Source organism: Mus pahari, chromosome 12 (assembly GCF_900095145.1).
Source record: "Mus pahari chromosome 12, PAHARI_EIJ_v1.1, whole genome shotgun sequence".
Lineage (NCBI taxonomy): Eukaryota > Metazoa > Chordata > Mammalia > Rodentia > Muridae > Mus > Mus pahari.
The window spans coordinates 81,950,882-81,966,462 of NC_034601.1; the positions used below are offsets into that span (position 1 = coordinate 81,950,882).

General features: G+C 47.1%; 1 protein-coding gene across 6 annotated transcripts in view; it reads left to right on the forward strand.

Moving 5' to 3' along the window:
- The window catches only part of Eva1c (eva-1 homolog C), a 74,259-nt gene that overhangs the window by 50,105 nt on the left and 8,573 nt on the right, over positions 1–15,581 (forward strand). For 4 of the 6 annotated variants that reach the window (XM_029544583.1, XM_021209702.2, XM_029544584.1 and 1 more), the window contains 2 exons: positions 11,179–11,322; positions 14,980–15,057. In XM_029544583.1, the coding sequence (XP_029400443.1) occupies positions 11,179–11,322; positions 14,980–15,057 (222 nt within the window). The remainder of the gene's footprint in view (positions 1–11,178; positions 11,323–14,979; positions 15,058–15,581) is intronic. The other 2 variants (XM_029544585.1, XM_021209703.2) reach the window with 1 other exon arrangement.

The following is a 15,581-nucleotide window of genomic DNA, read 5'->3' on the forward strand; positions in this document are numbered from 1 at the left end:
GAGAGAGAGAGAGAGAGAGAGAGAGAGAGAGAGAGAGAGAGAGATCAGAAGAGGCACTCACTTGTGTGTGAAGTTGTGTGAAGCCCCATGCTTCTTCCTGCCATTAAGAAGGCTATAACTAAGTATGGACCTTGACCTTGGACTTGGGCTGTGAGTCAAAATAAACCTCTTTTCTTTAAAGTTACATTGCCTTGAGTATTTCATTATAGTAACTAAAACTTGTAGTAACAGCGGCACATATGCAGTGTCCTGGGAAATCCCCCTTTCTTTCTTATTGTGTCTTATGACATGGGAAGGGCTATTTGCACGGACCAGAGGACACATATGGATTTTGTCACGTAACTCATAGCAGTTGGTTCTGTCCATACTCTGTGGGCCCCAATAACTAAGCTTAGGTTGGCAGGCTGGGCAGCAAGAGCCTCTACTTGCTGAGCCATTTCACCGACCCATACACTTTATTCTTGAGAATGGTGAACGTCTGTCACAGGGCAGCCCTGGCAGGTCGCAAAGGCACCAGCGCTCAGCTAGTCTTTTCTAGATAGGGAGCCAGTCCTCTGTGTCACCTGTGTGATTCCCAAGTGGGCCAAAAGGCACTTGTAAGGGTCAGTTCCGATTGTTAATGGCTCCACTCACTGCTCCATTCCCGAGTGACCGGTGAGTGACCGATTCAGCCCTCTCTCTCAAATCACTTTGAACATGCTGAGATGGGAACTGTGGGAACTTCTCTCTTTAACGTCTCCATGCCTACTGAATTAGAAGACGGGACCACAGACTGGGTTGTGTAGGTGCCTTTCATTCTTAGGCTTGCTGTTGTCCCCAGGCTATAGAGTCATCTTGTTTAGAACTGTTCCTGTCATTCTCTTAACCTCCCTGTAGGGGTGTTGTGGGTGATGTCCTGCATCCTGTGGCTGGACAAGGTTATCCTTGATGGCAGAATCCTCTCAGCTTTTTTTGCTGTTCAAGAGAGAATTCACATGCAGGATGCCATGGGCTCTGTGCCTTTATGCGTTCTCCCAGGCCTCTTTCCATACACCGTTTCTTTTAAAGAACACTTTCTACATTTGTTTATTCTTTGTATAATTGTGCATGTGCAGTGGTAGGGAGCACCACGTGGGTGTTGCCTCCCTCCTCCTACCCGGTGGGTCCCAGGAATCAAACTCTGGTCATCAGGCTTGGTGACAAACCCCTTCACTCTCTCAGCTACCCCAATGGCTCAACATCATTTCTCAACCTGGGTGAAGCATGCCCTGTTTCTCGGGCTTATTAAATCTAATGTGTGTCTTAAGGTCCAGAGCAAGCAACTGCCCTGGCTGTTCTTCGGAGGACACAAATATTCAGCCAAATAGGCAGATCCACTGGCTGAAGGCTCTAGGTGGCTCACTAGGTGGCTACGGACATTCTCATTGCAAGGGGGCTGGATGGGAGGTGCACTGCCTGGGAAGAGAAACCAACCAATTGAAACAGTAGACCCCAGGTTTCCCTTAAGAGCTGGGTGGCTCAGGACAGCTCAGGGCTGTAACATCAATGAAAACCTGGCAGATACAGAAGATCTGTGGCTTGAAGATCTTGCCCTCATTTAGCATAAGAGAGCAAAGAGTTTCAGCTCTGGCCAAAGTGACTTGTTGACCCTGTCCCTCACCAAGCTCTTGGGTACAGCGTCCCCAGCACACACAGCAATGAAGACGAAGCTCTCGGCTGCACCAATGACCCCTAAAGTGCTACAATGGGAAGGTCTTAAAGGAAAGTAGGGGCTCCTGAGCACTAAACGTGGAAACCTCAAGTCTGTACTCATCCCTCGGGGCAGAACCAGGCACACAAAGTTGAGGAGACGGCTTGGCGGTGAAATGCTATGCAAGCGTGAGGACCTCAGAGGGCCTGAGTTCTGGTCCCTAGCAATCTCATTAGAAAAAGTCAAGTGTGGGGGTGCACCCCTGAAAGCCCAGGACTGGGAGGCAGAGACGGGAGGGTGCCTGGGCACTGGGGGCCAGCTGATCTAGCTAACGATGAGATCTGGATTTAGAGAGAGATCTTTTGTCAAAAGAATAAAGACATGTAGAGAACAAAAGACAAGGACACCTAATGTTGACCTCTGCCTCTATTCATGCGTGCGTCTCACCCCTCCGCTCAGGTGTGTGTCTCACGCCCCCCGCCCCCCCCACCCCCGCACAGAAATTTTAAAATGGTGTTCATACATACATTCATTTTGACTCACATTCGTAAAGTAAAAATAGATAAATCTCTTAGAAGACACTCGCCTTTGCTGGCTAATACATTTCTTTGACAAGCTAGATGCTAAGGAACCTTTGCTCTTCGGACAGGTGTACTGTGCATCACGGTTGCTGCGTGCACCTGGAAGATGCTCCCTGGAAACTCCTCAGTCCGTCCCTTTTGTATAAATAAACTTTGTCAACCAACTGACAAAACACACTTCCTGTCCCCCAGGCGGCCCATCCACCTCCTCCCTGACCCTACAGTCTTCGCCTGGTGACCACATATTTCCAGTCTGGCCTCTTGGCTCCCAGCCCACTCTGGGCACCTCTCATCTGGGCCATGGGATTCCCTCCTTTCTCCAGTAAGCAGCATTGGAAGGTTTCCCCTAAGTGAAGCAGGCCACGCCCCCACTATGTAAAATCCTGTACTCTGCCCATTGTAACTAGACACAGCCTTCTGTGGGCCTGTTCCTCTCTATCCCCTTCTCTCATGACTTCTGGCTGTTCTGTCACCATATGTGGCCAGCTCTGTCACATCTCTTTGGAGCCACCTTGACTGACACCAGAGACATTTCCCTACCACCTGCCAGAACGGAGCCTTGTTGTTAGGAACTCTGCCTTCACAGTAAAAACTTCCATGGAATGAGTAGGTGGCTCTTCCTCCCAGAGGCTGAGCTCTGCAGGGACTGTGTCAGCAACCAGAGTGTCGCCTGTCACAGGATGGGTGCCCTGTGAACCTTTGGTGGGTGAATAATCAGGGCCCCTTGTAAGCCTGGCTCCGTGCCCATCCTTGGCTCTGGGATGCAGGCTGGGATGTGGGCTCACTCGGTGTTATCACAGCCTCTAAGCTCTCCTGAGATGCTGGAAATCCAGTTGTTTTTTTTTAATGTGAAATGTTCCAACTTTTAAAACACTGAATAAGCCAAAGATAACATGCCTACAAAGCCACATCCGGGCCACAGACTGCCAGTGTGTGTGTGTGTGTGTGTGTGTGTGTGTGTGTGTGAGAGAGAGAGAGAGAGAGAGAGAGAGAGAGAGAGAGAGATCTCTACTCTGTTCCCAGACGTTCCTGCAGCCCAGGCACATGGCTTTGAAGAAGGCGCACTTGGCCTTTACCCTGGACCTGGCGTGGGCTCAGATGGATGAGCACAGGAGAGCTGAGGGCTGGTTCTCATCAGGGGCCTATAAAGGGGAGCTCTGGGGTTGGCGTCCCAGAGCATCTGGCTTTCCAGATTGATTTGTGTATTTTCCTATGCATATGAGCTGAAGTCTGGCAGGTCCACATGCTTTAGATTCAACACACCCCACTCTGCGAGCCCATGCTTTGGTGGAGATGAGATGGCCTGTCAGGCACATGGTGGTCACAGACCATGCTGGCTTCCACAATAGCTCAGCATGGCTTCAGCATTCAAAGATGGGAGGAAGATTCTTCTCAGACTCTCTAAAGCATTGCCATTGTCTTTGGCACAAATACAATAGCAACACCAAACAGTAACAGTAATAGATAGTAATAAGACTCAGCTAAGTTTTGACCATCAAATGACAAGAAACTTACTTTTCTGGATTTCTTCTCAGTCCAGATGGCCAAGAATAAAGTTTGTAATTATCCTTTGGCCTTCTTTCCCTTAACTTTATAGCAAGGGTCTTTTCCCATGGGGCCAAGAAGGCACCAACACCACCTACCATCTTGCTTAGAGGATTGATTCCCTATGGGGAGGGTTTTGTTGTTTCTGAGTTTCCAAACATATTTTGTAGGTGGGTGTGTGCTGGTAGGTTTTTTATGGGCTATTCCTTTGAAATAAATTCCCACATGTTTTATATCAGAAGTGGGCGGGGCTTGTTTATATCATCAGAGTGCTTCCTGACTTATATGTATAAACACCAGTGTGTTCGTACAAGCACATGTGTACCAATTTGCACATGTAAATAGTGAGGCACAACTTTTGAGTTGCCCTGCAACTTTGGCTGTCTGATGTTCAATTTTCCTGAAGTTTTCCATTATATCATTTTAATTTGCCTTCTTTGTATTATGGATGTATATACAATGTATATACAATGTGTACATTGTACTGGTATACATTGTTTCAAGCCTTCCCCCTTCCTCCCCTTGATTGACTGACTGAGTTCATAATTTTTAAAGCTCTTAGCAGAGTAGAGAGTAACTAACCCTTGAATGGTTTTCCTACTGTAACTATCCCACATGCTACATAGAGCCGGCTATTGGCTTCTTTAAATAGCATTTTATTTATTATTTGAAATGTTCATACCTGTATACAGTACATTCTGATCTTACCCACCCCACACTGCCTCCATTCAGCTCCCACGGGACCTCCCAACCAATCTCACTCCCAGCTTAGGTCTCCTTTGAAAAATACTATTATTAGTAGCCCTAAGTTTTATTAGTGCTGACCACTTTGGTTCTGCCTGTGTTGTACGTAGACTGGTTTTCAGAGGAGCTGATTGGGTGACTGAGAGAGACCTCCCCACCCCCATGGTAGATTTCAGTATGTGTTTGTGCCACACTTGAAGTCATAGGATCGATTCCACTGTGCTGTGATACACACTCCCAGGGATGCCCATTACCTGGCTTTCAACAGAACACACTCTCTTAGTGAGCACAAGGGTGTGAGAGTGCTCACTCCTGCAACTGTGTTCTGGGACCACAGAGAAGATGGTGGCCAAGCATGGAAAGGCGGGGGCTGAGGTGGTCAGCGTTAGTTGCACAGCCCGGGCTCGTATGGGATGGTACTTCCCACGACTATCTATTTCATGCACACAGATAGTTGTTTCATTTGGCATAGAACAGAGAAGGGTAACCAGGTATTGCTTGATGCCCAAATCAATGGCTGGGGCGGGTCAGACATCTAGTCGACTGTATCCAGCCAGGGTTAAGCTGGGCAGCCCACACTGGATCCTCTCTTGACTTCAGGGTATAAGGTCGCTGGATACTGAGTTTTTCACCAAACCCTTTAAATTTTCCCTAAAATTCTCTGCAGGGTCTTCCTAAGTCCTGCCCACTGCTCAGCCCCAAATCCACCACCCCAACCACACATTCCTAAAAATCAACCTGCGTATTCACTTCCTATTGCTCTGTAATAAAACACTCCACATCTTAATGGGCTTCGCTAAAACACGTATCATCTTGCAGCCTCTGTGGGGCAGGAATTCAGGGGCAGCTGAGAACACAGTTTCTTGCTTTTGGTGCAGGGAGGCCTCCCGAGGTTCCATCTCTGTTCGGAGGACTGTGCTTCCAAGGTGGCCAACTGATAGGGGGGAAGTTGGCACTGATGGGGGAGAGGTTGGCACTGGTTGTTAGTAACAGGTTTCAGTTCTTCCCCTCACAGGCCCAGGGTGTTTTCCCGAAGGGGCAGCTGGCTTCTTCTGGGAATGGGTGTATACAAATAAGAAGCCACCCACCTCACTTCTGCCATACTGTGTAGTCCGGGCTCGGTGCATGTGGGGAGAGGGTATTCACGGACATAAATTCCTGGAGAGTACTCTGGCTGCAAGCTTGAGTACTATTTGGAAGACTCCCACTGAAATCCCTCCTGCCAGTACCTGGTAATGTGCCTTTATTTTCCCATAGAACCTTTAAAGGGGAGGTCAAGTTGATGTGGGGTCATTCGAGCGGGCCCTAAACAATCGGATTTGTGCCTTTATAATAAGAGGAAGCCAAGATACCAGCATGTGCCATGTGACAGCCACATGAAGACACAGACAAGCCAGCCAGAGGCTCCATGGAGCCAGCCCTGGTGGCCCCTCAGTCTTGGACTTCCAACTTCCACAACTGTCAAGAAGCAGGCTTCTGGGTGTGTGCCTCGGGGTGGGGAGGGGTGCGCTGCTGCTACCCTAGCAAATGAATATTCAAGAAGGAGGTTGCAGCTAATAAGTGACAATGGAAAGTGACATCTTAGCAGTTCTGTGGGGTCGGACAGAATGAGGTCTGAGTTCTCTGTGCTAAGGGTGGCCCAGCCAGAGGCATTTCTGAAAGATCGTGGAGTGAGCCAGACCTGTTACCACTAAAATTCATCTGGGAGAAGGGAAAAGGAAAGACACGGGGGAGTTCAATGAGCCATTGCTGGCCCTCTGAGCACCAGCCAAAGCAGCTCTTTAACTTGGGCCGGGCTGGGGGTGGGGGAGCCTTCCCAAAGAACGGGCACCAGGGTGTGCCTCCGCCTCTGTGTGTCATTTCCTGCTATGGTCACATTTTCTGGGTGGGCTCCAGGGATTCTGCTACTTCCTTAATAAGAGAATGAAAAACCACACAATGGACCTCAAAGGCTGGGCTAAGGCTGTCCCAAGGCCAAGTGTGGGCAGGCCTGGGCTTTTTAGCCAAGATCAAGGTGCCAGGAACTCTCCACTGCCAAGACAGGGCCACTTAAGAGCAGCCAGCCCAATTATCTAAATAAACACAGGCTTGCAAGAGTGATTAACTTCAGACCTAGTGTTAAACAATTGCCAAAAAATTAAGAATTCAAATGGTGGAATATCTTGTTATCACATGTATTGGGGAGGAGGGAGGCTGGCAGCAACAGAAGCAAAACCCGTGTGGGCGGGAAATAACCACCTTTAAAGACACGACAGACTCCTGGGAATGGTTCGGAGCTCGGCACAAAGAAGGGCACAGCCAGCCAGCCCTGAGTCAGACCTGAATTACCTTGGCCACTTCCTGAGGTCACGGCTAGGATAAAGTCTCTGGAGATGAGATAAAGTCTTTGGGGAAAGATCAGTTCTGTGGCCTAAGTACTGAGGGTGTTCAGAGTCTGTCAGCAGTGGTCCTCACAGCTTAGGCCTAGGGGGTTGTTTTCTTTCTCCTATCAGTCTTAAAGACTGTATCCAGGATGGACTACAGATGGAGCTCAGTGAGGGGAGCTTGCCCAGCACGCACCAGGCCCTGGCTTTGATTCCAGCATTGCATAAACTGGACATGTTGGTACATGTCTATAATAACAGTACTTGGAGAGATGGAGGCAGTAGGGGCAGAAGTTCAAAGCCATTCTTAGCTGCACATTGAGTTTTATGCCAGCCAAGGCAACATGCAACCCTGGCTCAAGAAACGCTAGTAACCACTCTTTTCCCACAGATGGTTGGGCATCCGTGTCTTCATCGCTCTAAGAGAACATATGCTTTCTAGAATATACATTTCCATCAGCAGTACACAATGGTCCCATTTCCCTAAATAATAGCCTGTCAATGTGTCACAGCATTCATGCTTTTAGATCTTTGACAGGGCAATCTATGACCACAAATTCCCATGGAAAGTCCCGTATCTGCCTACAAATATTTAGCTCTAAACAGGTTCAATGTGACATTGACACTGTGTTAAAAAATGGGAAAAACCCCAGATGTTCCCCTGGGTGTTACAAGTGGATGAAAATCAGGGCAGCCTTTAAAAGCAAAGCTGGTGAGGTTAGAGAGAGTGCCTAGTGGTTAGAGCATGTAAGGACTCAAGCCCCAGGACGGTCCCAGCACCTCTGGCTGCCACAGGCACCAGTGTTCACACACACACACACACACACACACACACACACACACACACACACACACCTATCCTCTGACCTTCACACATCCATGTAATTAAAACTAAAAGTAAAAGCCTAAAATTAAATAAAGCTTATTTGCATGTTCCCAAACATGTTAATAAAGGGGAACAGCCACATGCAAAGTCACATATGCATGACCCAGTTGAGAGAGGCAGATATTTACATAGAGAAAAGTGGCAAAAGAGAGTTCTTTAATCTTCTTATATTTATTTATTTCAGTTTATGTGCACAAGAGTTTGCTTGTGTATATAGACATATTTGCTTGGTACCTGTGTAGATCAGAAGAAGGCATTAGATCCCTGGAACTGGACAGTTGTGAGCCACTGTTTGGATGCTGGGAACACAACCAGCTCCTCTGCAAAGGCAGCCAGGGCTCTTAACTGCTGATCCAGCTCTCCAGCTCCCTCTGGAATAAAAGGGTCTCCTGTAGTGCAGGAATGACACAAACTCCTGGTCCTTTTGTCCCCACCTCCAGGGTGCTGGGATTGTGACTATGTGCCTTTATACTTGGCTCAAAAAGATGCTCTTAAAGATGAACTGGCAGGGAGGTCTCCCTCCTGACCAGCAGGATTTGCTGGGGCTTTCCCTCTTCAGTGTTGTTTGTTTTTATTTTAAAATATGAACTCTTGTATAACTTGTAAAAGAAATCATGAGACTACTATATTTAAAACCTCTGATTAAAATTTTAAGCTCATGCAGACACAGTCTTCCTTGTATAGGCAACTTCTGCAGGGATCACATCTCTCTGTGCCCTCTGGAGAGTCATATCCATTTATGTTCTCTGGAGAGTCGACGACTTTACAATTTAGAGAAAGGAGGTTAGAGGAAAGGGGTCTGGTTTTAGTCTTTGTTGTATACATGTGAATTGTGGCTTAGAAGAAACAACTTCAAATTTTTTAAAAATGTGTGTGTGTGTGTGTGTGTGTGTGGTGTGCCATGTGTGTGCAGTACCCAAGAAGACCAGAGAGGGTGTCAGGATCTCGGTGTGATCAGCCAAACTTAGGTCCTGTGGAAGAACAGCAGAGACTCTTAGTTGTTGAGCCATTTCTCCAGTCCCTGAACAATGTTTTAAATCTACCTACTAAACTTTGTGCACACAACTCACAAAGCAACAAGAAAGTAGTATGGAAAAACACGGAGAGGGTTGGAGCTATTCTCCAGACAAATGCTCTATAGTGTCTGGGAAAAGCTAAGTTGTCCCAAGAATAGTTTGAATAATGTTACAGAATCTTTTACATTCTTAAAAACATACCTGGATACTCTCACCATTTAAATGCTGGCTTCTATTTCAATACAGATTTTATTTTTATATTTATGGAAGTTTATTTCGTGACCCAGGCCTATAAAAACCAACATTCAGGAGGCTGAGGCAGGAGGATTACCAGTTCTAATCTAGCTTGTCTTATACAGTGAAACCTTGTCTCACCGATGGAATAAGCAGAACACGTTAAGGTCACCAAGCATGGGGACTCACGCTTAAAACCTCAGCATTCAGGAGGCTGAGGCAGGAGGATTACCAGTTCTAATCTAGCTTGCCATATACAGTGAAACCTTGTCTCACCAATGGAATAAGCAGAACACGTTAAGAAGGTCACCAAGCATGGGGACTCACCCTTAAAACCTCAGCGTTTAGGAGGATGGAGTCAGGAGGATTGCCACAAGTTCAAGGCTAACCTGGGCTACAGAGTGAGGCACTATCTTAAAAAAATATTGCTGTTAAACCAAGCAAGTTTGCTTATACTTTTCCATTTTAAAACTATGTTGTCATATCATGTTGGGAAGGACTAAGTATGTTGGGGTGACAAACCCTATTTTCCCCTACTAATCACAATGACCTCTGCCACCATCCTTATGATGTCATAACCACGGCACCAAAAAGGGAGGAAGAGGAAGAGACCAAGGTCTAATACCCCCATCGAGGTCACATCTTTGATGCCTGAAAGAACTTTCTCTAGGCCTGTCTACCTCCCAGGAGCGCCACGCTGAGGAGGAATTCTGTACCAAGGTTGTGGCAGGACACTACTGGTGGTGACCAGGTCCCTTAGATGACAACACTAGACACTATCCATGAAGGGTTTCAGATGATAACCACACTGACCCATGGACCAGTGCATTTGTTGTCCAGCTGGGGAAACTGAGGCTTTGCAAGGACATTGGCTCACCTGACATCATGCTTTTAGTCATGACTGTTCCCCCTAAGGCTGCTATTGTGTGGAATCTTAACCATGGCAGCTGTGTTAGTCTATGATTTTAGCTGTAGCCAGCGTTCTGTTGCTACTAAAAGAGCAGAAACAAAGTAACATAGAGAATGGGAGTTTATTTAGCTCTAAGTTGCTAGGGCAGAGACATCTAAGAGCATGGCCCTGGCCTCCCATCAGCATTCCTTGCATTTATCATTGTACTGGACAAGAAGAGACAGAGACAGCAGCTCTTCAGGTCATCTTCTATTATTTTTTTGTGTGTATATATATGTGCCTGTGTGTGTGTGTGCACATGCATGTGCGCGTGCACATATACATGTGTGTGTGTGAGAATACACATATGTGCATGTGTGTATATGGGCCAGAGGACAACTTCATGTGTGGCTTCTTAGATGCCAGCCACCTTGTTTCTTGAGACAGAGTCTCCCTGGCCAGGAGTTTACTAAGTAGGCAAGGCTGGTTGGCCAGTGAGCACCGGGGACTCACCTGCCTCCTCTTCCCAGAGCTAGGATGGATGGTTTACCCTGGAGGACAGAAGAGGACACCAGATCCCTGGGACTCTGAGCTATTCGAACCGTGTGGGTGCTGGGAACAACTCAGATCCCCTGGAAGAGTCATCTTAGCTCTCCAGCACTTGATCTTCTGGGAGAGCATAAGAGCATAGCATAGCATATCAATCCAATCTAGCGATGGTATTGTGGTCATCTACTAAAAGCAGGACCTTGAACTCACTAGTTCATTCTTCTGCTTGTTCGCTGGCTGCTTACTGGGACCCTACAATGGGCCAGACAATAGGAATTAGGTTGAGGAGGAGAGACATACTCCACATGGAGTGTTTGGTCATGTAGAAGGAAGTCTTAAGCAAGGCAGATATTTCACCATGTAGCAGTCATGAAGTGTTCTGCATATTCCATCTGATCTGTATCCATAGCCAGTCACCTATCTGCAGAGCCTGACGTGAGGCAAACGAGCAGGTCCTCTGACAAAGGCTACATCAGAGTTCCCAGATGGTGCCAGTAGGCACTTAAGGCAAACTTAGGGCTCCCTAGGTATGGATGGCTAAGCTGCCGCAAAGCATCTTGGGTGATTCAATGAGACGGATCAGCAGAGAACTGCTCTTTGTTTGACCAGCCCTGTGCGTTTATATATAGCAAGTGCTCTAAGCTGTGTGGGGTGCCAAGTGCAGACCAGCCTGACCCTCTCTCGCTGCCCCTTCCCTTCCAGACTGCCTGTCTTACACGGCTTTACAAGTCCTGTCCAGGAGGTGCTATGGGAAACAGAGATGTAAGGTCCTCGTCGATAATTACCACTTCGGAAGCCCCTGTCTTCCAGGAGTGAAAAAATACCTCACTGTTGCCTACGCATGTGGTAAGAATAAACCCTCAACCAGTTCTGTGAACACGTATCTGGTAGGGAATTGGTAGCTGTGTCCAAACGGGAGTGCGTGACATTTTTAATTGTACAGAGTGGGCAGGGAATGGCCAACAAGCACGGCCAGAGAGGGAAGAACGGAGAAAGGTTTGTTGCAGCAGCGAATCAGGAGTGCCCTAGAGCCAGTCATGCCTACACAAAGCCCCCTAGAAAAGCGCCTTGGGGGTGGTCTGCGGTACTGCGCATGCTTATTTTAAGTTCATTGTGGAAGCAGGAAAGGTAGCGGAAAACATTCATAGGTTCAGCTCAAAGTCGTGGGGTAGACATTTAAAAGGTGAAAATGGTGGATGAGGACTCTTCTGGGCATGCTCAGTTCATGTCAGACAGGAAATGGGCATAGTAGGGCACACGCTATCCCAGCTCTCAGGCAACTGAGGCAAAAGGATTGCTGGGAATTCAAGAGCTGGCCTGGGCTATATAGAAGTCCTTATCTCAAAAGAACAGTAATGGTAATGACTGGCAAGAATATTATTGGGTGTACACGGTATCTCTTTCCCAGAATGGTTTCAGCTGAAACCAAAGGGACAGACACTATGAAAGTCTAGTAACATAGGTGCTTGCCCTTAAGGGTGCCTGCCCTACTGTGCTGCTGACAGAAAGAGGCCGTCAGCTCAGCTGGTCTCTGCTGGCTTGCCTCGCACACCCCAGACGCTTTCTCTCCATTGTCCTAGTTTATGGCATCCACATCAGATAAGCAATAGGGTTTTCTTTGACCAAATTTGTTTCGAGAGCACCTCAGGCAATCAGATTAGCAGCGGATGGAGAGAATGGGGATAGGACAAGCATCCTGGGACAACGCTGGGGTCACGGAAAACAAATGATTTCTATCTTGCTTCTTACAAAGCCCTGAAATGCACTGGAGTCTTGCGATTTCACAGAAGTATTGTTTGGCTCCTTTTTATCCCTCCGGGGCCATTTAGAGGCCCCCAGTGACTAACCCACTGCGCTACCCACAGCTGTCGTGTCTACCCGCCCTCAGCAGGCACGCAATGCAGCACGGGCTTCCACGTGCTGTTCCTGTGTCTTGAGAAATCCCTGCTCCACTTGGCTTCTGTCTTCAGGAAGCTGCTTATGAGCAAGTCAGCAGCCGTGTGCAGGGGACCGTGGTGGTCCGATCTGTAATCTCGACACATTGCTCGCTCTTCTGAAATGAGTATGGAGTTGGAGGGAAAGCCGGATGCTCAACAACAAACCGGCTGTCTCCCCCGAAGAATAGCATTCATTAGACTTTGCTCAGTTTTATCTCAAGATAAAATTTGTGGAGTTCCTGGTCAAGCATACAATCTAGACTTTTTAATTTTAGAATATCCATTTAGTTGTGCAGGCATTACCATTGCCAGCTCAAGAATATTGCCTTCACCACAATCCATTCTGAAGCAGTTTGAGGAAACTTTTTAAAAACAGGGTCTCGTGTAGTACGGGGTGGCCTTAATGTCACCGTGTAGTCAGAGATATCTGTGAAGTTTTGCTCTTCCTGTCCCTACTCTCCGGTGCTAGAATTACAGGCATGTTCTGTTTCACATAGTAAACAGACAGGTTCCTATGGTGACTGATGTCTCACAGCTACGCGATCTGGTGGGTTGCTTGACAGTCCCAGAATGCCAGTCTGCTCCAAGAGTCTCTCTATAATTCTAATCTATAAAGCCTCTCAAATTTGTGCAGAGCAGGAGTCTCATCTTGAGAATTAGCCGAGAGAGAGAGAGAGAGAGAGAGAGAGAGAGAGAGAGAGAGACAGACAGACAGACAGACAGACAGACAGACAGAACTTCCAGCAGGGGAGGACAACACAGAACACTGCCTGGGCTTTATTTCCGCCAGGGAATCGGAGAGAACTTTCTTGGAGCCCAGGGATAAGGTTATTGAGCTAGAGAGCACTTGTCCTGGTGCAGCTGTGTCCTGGGGTCAGTGCGGTGTCTCTCCAGCACCTCTGCTGCACCTCTCCGGAAAGCCACCCTCATCTTGGCTGCATAAAGGCGCCCGCCCGGGTCTCCTGAATTTGGGGGGTTCACAATTTACGGCTTGTTCTCTGCTTGTTGGCCCTGGGATATTTCCAGAAGAGTTTAGTGAAGCACTCGGAGACAGAAGTGGGGTTTTCTTGTAGCTGAGGAGACTTACAGGGTCTCTGCACTGCAGATCTTGCCTTGTTTGTGTTGGCATCGCTTGCTCTTCCTGATGCCACTTCTCCCTGATACTATCTGGGTTGAGGAAAAAAGAAAAATAAGCAATTTTCTGCCGCTAGAATACTTGGCATCCTCTCCCTTCTCCCAGTTGGCAGCTGTGTGCTTCACCTCTGTAACCGTATCTCCCTTCTTCCTCCTCTCCATATCTCTGTCTCTTTTTGTGTCTGTGTCTGCCTTATTCTCTGTCTCTCTGTCTCTGTGTCTCTCTCTCCCTCTCCCTCTCTTTCTCATAGCCCAGGCTAGTCCTGAGCCCCTTACACAGCCAAGGACGACTTCGCACCTCTGATCTTTCTCTCATGCACCATCCTTCCTTATACTTAGTGAACCATGTGAGCCCCGGTTGCTGGCTCCTCTGGGTTTACAATGAAGATGGGGTGTTCAGAGAAAAAGCAGAAGAGGACAGAGCAGGAGCAGGGGTGAGGTGGGGGGTGGGTGGGGTGGGATTAAAGCTAGTCGCGACTGGTCGAGTGGTGGACTGGGTCCATTTGCTTCAGTCTCTCAGATATGCTAGGATTCCCCTGAACAGCTTTCTAAGGCGCTCCCAACTGAGCTCACCCACTGTGAGCCGCCTCAGTGGCCTTCACTACACTGAAAGCTGTGTAACTGTCCCCACATTTTTGTGACTCCCCCCAAAGTTTCTCATGCTCTCCAGTTCCCCCCACACACTAATCAATTTCAGTCTCTAGATTTACCTTTTCTAGGCAGTTCATATAAATAGCATTATGCGCTAGATGGGGTTTGGTAACTGCCTTCTCCCACAGAGCATGTTGTTTTGAGATTCATTCTTGAGTTCTTCTCATTACTCACATTTTCCATTAGACATGTGTGCTGTGGCTTATCGACTTTCTTCTTTGTTTGAGATGGGGTCTTACTGTGTAGCCTGAGCTAGCTTGAAAGTTGAAGAAGCCCTGCTACCTCAGCTTTCTCAGTTTGAAGATCCTTTGAAAGAAAATATTTGCTTTGTATTAAATATATGTGCATAAAAATAAATATATTTGTGCAGAGGTATGCGCCTATAGGTGCCTACAGAGACCAGAAAAGAGAGATAGGTCCCCTGGAGTTGAATTTACAGACACTTGTAAGCTACCCAATGTATTGCCTGAAGCAAACTCGGGTCCTCTGCAGCAGCTAATGCTCTGTGCCATCTCTACAACCCCAGCTCCTTAAAAAAAATAGTGCAAATACATGCCTAAGAGTATTCACCTGTTTTGGGCAATTGATGATCTCATATTGCCACCTGTGTCAGGGAGTGTGTGTGTGTGTGTGTGTGTGTATGTGTGTGTGTGTGATAGGCCATAAGTCATTTTAAAGAATTTTGTAAATCTTTACCTACATTGTAACTTAGATATATATTAAATGCAAGGGTGTTTTTTTAGTATACCATGTTTTTAAAATACTTCTTTTTGGTTTTTAGTTCCCAAAAACATACTCACGGCAGTTGATCCAGCTGTTGCTAATCTAAATCCTTCTCTGAAGAAAGACGACGAATACGGTAATTTCTATGGCTTACCCCAGCATTTCCTTTGAAATGAGATCAAATGGGCACAGAAGACCAAAGTGGAAAGAGGCCACAGAAGTGTAGGGATGCTCTGCTGATACAACGGGGCGTGGCTGGTGGTTACATACATGCAGCAGCCAGAGCTTTTTTTAAAAAAAAAAAAAAAAAAAAAGAGTTAAAATCACAAGTAGAATAAGGTTATCCCCATTCTCTTACACTCTCTCTCTCTCTCTCTCTCTCTCTCTCTCTCTCTCTCTCTCTCTCTTTTTCCTAAAAGAAAAAAATGCAAAAATCACTTTGAACAACAGGTCTTCTCAGAAACAACTTGGGTTCTTGGTGATACAAGGAGCTTACTACAGAGCTGGGGCCGGAGCCCCTGGCCATGCCGTCCCTTCCTTCCCCGCTTCCCACATACCTTATACGAATATGGGCATAGATGTTCTGATTTTATTTTTATTTATTTATTCATTTATTTATTTTTGGGGTTTTTTTCAAGATGATTTTATTTTTTAAACATT